This window comes from Vollenhovia emeryi, unplaced genomic scaffold (genome assembly GCF_000949405.1).
Source record: "Vollenhovia emeryi isolate VEMERY1.0 unplaced genomic scaffold, V.emery_V1.0 DF939958.1, whole genome shotgun sequence".
In the NCBI taxonomy this organism is placed as follows: Eukaryota; Metazoa; Arthropoda; class Insecta; order Hymenoptera; family Formicidae; genus Vollenhovia; species Vollenhovia emeryi.
The window spans coordinates 5,758-10,475 of record NW_011966408.1 but is presented as its reverse complement, the minus strand read 5'-3'; the positions used below and the strand labels follow the sequence as shown (position 1 = coordinate 10,475).

Below are 4,718 nucleotides of genomic sequence, written 5' to 3'. Positions count from 1 at the left end.
TCTCTCTCTCTCTCTCTCTCTCTCTCTCTCTGGTGAGTAACGATAGTTCATTCTCTTATCGCTCCGCTTATTACCGAGATTTTTCTCTGCCGCTGCGTGCCTACGGGCCACTATTGTTGCAGACTCTAAGCGTGCATTCTTTCCGCTTCTCCTCATATTAACAAATCGAGCCTGGAATTGGAACTTTGTCGAGGAAAAGCGAGCGAAGGATCGGCTTAAATCATAACCTCAAATCTTCTGGATCGGGATCTTCTGGGCTTCTACTCACGCTTTCCTCTACTTGCGCCATCTGTTGCACACCCTCATCACCACCAGAGACAACCGAACGTGCCACCGAAATCACCTTCCGCATGACAATCAGCAAGCTAGCGAACTGTTGAGTCGATACCTGCGCTCCCTGTTAGTACCGCTAGGACCACTCACCGCATGCCATTCAGAACCCTGACGATCTCGCAAGCTCACACATTAATCTCGTTATTGCTAATCTTTCGAGAAATCTACAGCATCTGAAGTGATCAATACCCCGAAAAGTGGATTCTCACCCGCATGCCTGACGTTAAATGCAACAGGTGTAAAAAGAAAATCGCCACCGACATTGTCACCTGTCAAACGTGTTTAAAAGTGTACCATCCCGGCTGCTGCAAATCCTACATAAGGTCCAAAGCCGCCAGTGAGTGCTGCGTAAACTCATTTGCCGCGATGTTCAGCAACGATCATACTGCATCCACCCTCCCAAACCAAACTGTGATACAAACTTCGGGGAGAAATTTTTTCTCATCCTCGTTACCACCTGCTCAAACCACAACACCTCCGACGAATGCAACACAGGAAGCTATCCTCAATAAGCTAACAAGCTTTATTGAGTACCAAACGAAAACAAATGCTGAGATCTCTGCTTCGCTTGCCATTCTGCCAGTGATTAAACTCACACTTGACGACCACACGTCTCGCATCGAACGCCTTGAACAAGGTGCAACAGGCCAAATCGACCACACTAAAAAATCCACTACATCAAACGAGCTCATCATAGCGGGAATTCCGCACACCATCGCAGACTCCCCCGAGCAAATAGTGCAAAAAACTTTTCGTGCTCTCGAAATACCCGATTTAATATCCGACGTGCTAAGCATTCGGCCAATGATAAAAAAAGCTGAACCGTCACCTAAATCACCCCCAGGTACCGCTGGACAGGTGCGAGTTGCTAACCCACTGACGAAATCATACGCGCTCCTACTTAAGTCACCATGTGTTCGCGATTTCATTATAGACAAAAAACGTGCTAAACCCAATCTATCAGTCAGCGATGTGTTCTCTATGGAGATCGCCGGCAAAATATATATCAACGAACTTCTGACATCAGAAAAATATAACCTCTATCGTCGAGTCAAAGCAAAGGCTGCCGCGACCGCTTACAAATACGTATGGATCAAATCCGGCTTCATATTCGTGAAGAAAGACAATGGACACGATTCAGATTCATCGTGATTCAGACCTCAGTAAAATCATCTGACTACCCAGAATCAACGAGACGCTACAGTCGGGCTCCACGATGATATCTCATGCGATCATAGCTCACTTTAACGCGAACTCTCTACTAGGTCACATCGACTATATCCGTCACCACTTCGATTCTCATTTCTGCCACATCATCACTATTTCGGAAACTTGGCTGCACCATGGCATTTCAGATGATCTGGTAAAAATCAAAGGGTACTTCTTAATCAGAAATGATCGGGAAGGAAAAAAAAGGGGGCAGAGTTGCGTGCTACATACACTCTTCGCTAACCGCGCAAGTTCTTTCGACTTCAACCAGTGCCTTTTCGAACTCACCGGAATTCATCCTATTGAAAGTACGCTTCACGGATACTATTTCGCTTCTCCTTGCAACAATCTATCGCAGACCCAGAGGACGTCTTTTCAATGACTATGCTAGCCTTCAACCAACACTCACATGCATACAAAAACATAATCATAACAGGTGATCTCAACTGCAACCTTGAACGTCACGACTTTAAATCGCGCTACCTCAGAAATTTGCTAAAATCTCTCTCACTGCATTTAGTTCCCCCTGATCCTACTTATCACACTAAAACTAGCGATACGTGGCTGGATGTAATTATCATCGATGACCCAGATAAACTGCATACTTACACTAAATCTGATTCACCGTTCATCGCGGGTCATGATTTACTATGTCTCTCGTATGCCTTTGATCTTCCGTTGACAACTAAACCACAATCTTTCACCAGGCGCAGCCTCAACAAATTCGATCCAGAAGGATTCCTCTGTACACTGCAATCTTTACTCCCATCTGTCAATAATCTCACTTCAATCCACATTTCGACTGCTGCTCTTGTCGATCTTCTTGCTAACTCCTTAACAGAAACTTCCTTAACGGCACTCGAACCATATGCCCCCATCAAAAACTTCACCGCAAACAGACCAGCGAATCCGTGGATTACCGAAGAGTTCAAACAGCGAATTTTACACAGGAACAACATTTATAAGCGAGCCAAACGTTCAAATAATCTGTTAGAATTCGAAATCTACAGGCATCTAAGGGATCTATTAACTATCGATATACGACGAGCGAAGCAAATCTATGAATTTAACAAACTTTCTTTAATAACCGAACCATCAAAAATGTGGAAGGAACTAGCATCTCTCGGCTTAGTGAAAAATAATCTCACTTTACCGCTTCATTTCTTCTCTCCAGACGTCCTGAATCTTCACTACTCTGCTGTATCGAGCGCCGAACCTCCGTGCACGATTGACGACTTTCATCGCTCAATGTCTGCAGCTGCAGAACCTGTAATTCAGTTCAATCTCCACCCTGTATCAGTGGACATTGTCATAGAGCTAATAAACTCATTTCATATCACATCTCACGCCACTGGTCCAGACAACATTCCATTATTCTGCATAAAAGCCGCACTCCCTGTTATAGCGCCAATCCTAACAGAACTGTTTAATCTTTCGATAACTACATCGCACTTCCCAACAGCTTGGAAAAGAGCTCACATAAGACCACTGTCTAAGATCCGAACTCCACTCTCACCGTCAGACACGCGGCCTATTGCAAACCTGTGTGAGCTGTCCAAGATTCTGGAACGTATCATACTCAGACAAATTATCTCCTTCCTAACCATAAATAAAATCTTGGACCCCAGACAGTCGGGTTATCGCCAAAATTATAGTACACAGACTGCCCTCTTGCGATTATGTGATGATATCAGGCAAGGAATAGACAGGGGACTTGTCACTATTCTCGTCCTCTTCGACTTCAGTAAAGCGTTTGACACAGTCTCCCACAAGCTCCTCCTCACGAAGCTCAAGACAATCGTATTCTCCCGAGCCACCCTAGAGTGGTTCTTTTCCTATCTGACAGGACGAACGCAAGCATTAATTGACGAGAATCGAGACTGTACAGCCTGGGCGACAGTCACCACCGGAGTTCCACAAGGTTCCGTTCTCGGCCCAATACTATTTTCTCTTTTCATCAACGACATAGCAAGCTCTCTCAAACATTCACAGCACATCATTTTCGCTGACGATACGCAAATCTACCTCACTTGTCCCCCCTCGCAACTTCACCTAGGGCTCGCAAAGATAAATCAAGATGCTCAAAGTATCTTTAATTTTGCCGCAGCAAATAAACTCAAACTCAATATTTCAAAATCGAAGATCATGATTCTCGGCAGCAGTCCCAACGTCCGTTCAATAGACCTCACCACACTCCCCATGGTAAACATTAACAATGTTCATCTTCCATTTACAACCTCTGCACGCAACCTGGGTGTGATGATGCGTCCCGACTTGTCATGGAGCGAACACATCTCCGTGATCTCACAAAAGGTTCACCGTACACTTCATAAATTAAAATTCCACAAAAATTCTCTCTCCCGCGACCTCAGAACAAAACTTGTTTCTACTCTCATCTTCCCACATCTCGACTACTGCTGCCTGGTTTATCACAATCTATCCTCCGAACTCAATATCAAACTTCAACGCCTTATCAACTGTGGAATACGTTTTATTTTTGACTTACGCAGAGATGAGCACATCACCCCGTTTAAGCTAGCACTCAAATGGCTCTCGGTAGAGAATAGACGGTTATATTTCCTTGGCATCCTCACCTATAGAATTCTCTACCTAAGCTCGCCACCTTATTTACAAGAACTATTCCCACAACGCGACTCCATTCGACGTTACCCCTCGCGGCATGACACCTTATCAACCGTCTTTCAAGTTCCATTGCACCGCACAGCTACTTATCGTAACTCATTCCATCTCACAGCAATACATCTCTGGCACTCCTTGCCTTCTAACATCACTACTGCTCCTTCCCTACCTATTTTCAAAGAGCGTCTTTTCTCTCATCTCCTTGCGTCTGAAATGCGCGAATACGAAGCCAGGACGACATAGTGCGTTATATCGCGCTACTGTCGTCGCATGCTGGCTGTCAAATAAAAAATTATCATATCTACTTATATCTTTAGACGACCTCATCTATATTCTGTTTCATAAACCACATAATATAAGCTACCCTCTCTTATCACATTTTGTTACATTAAAATCTACATAACATTACTTTATAGCTACTCATTGTAAACCAATTTCTATTTCACTGTATATCAGTGTAATTTTCATCATTGCCACAAAGCGTTGCTATGGCACAAATAAATATGTCTCTCTCTCTCTCTCTCTCTCTCTCTCTC

At 44.2% G+C, this 4,718-nt stretch overlaps 1 protein-coding gene across 1 annotated transcript; it reads left to right on the top strand.

Moving 5' to 3' along the window:
* Positions 1 to 1,926: 1,926 nt before the first annotated feature.
* Positions 1,927 to 4,425, top strand: LOC105556520. Its single transcript, XM_012003617.1, has one exon. It carries the CDS (start codon positions 1,927 to 1,929, stop codon positions 4,423 to 4,425), a length of 2,499 nt encoding a protein of 832 aa, XP_011859007.1.
* The last annotated feature ends 293 nt before the right edge of the window (positions 4,426 to 4,718 follow it).

Coding starts and splice junctions, on each gene's coding strand:
- LOC105556520 (XM_012003617.1), top strand. CDS start 1,927: ATGCTAGCCTTCAACCAACACTCACATGCATACAAAAACATAATCATA.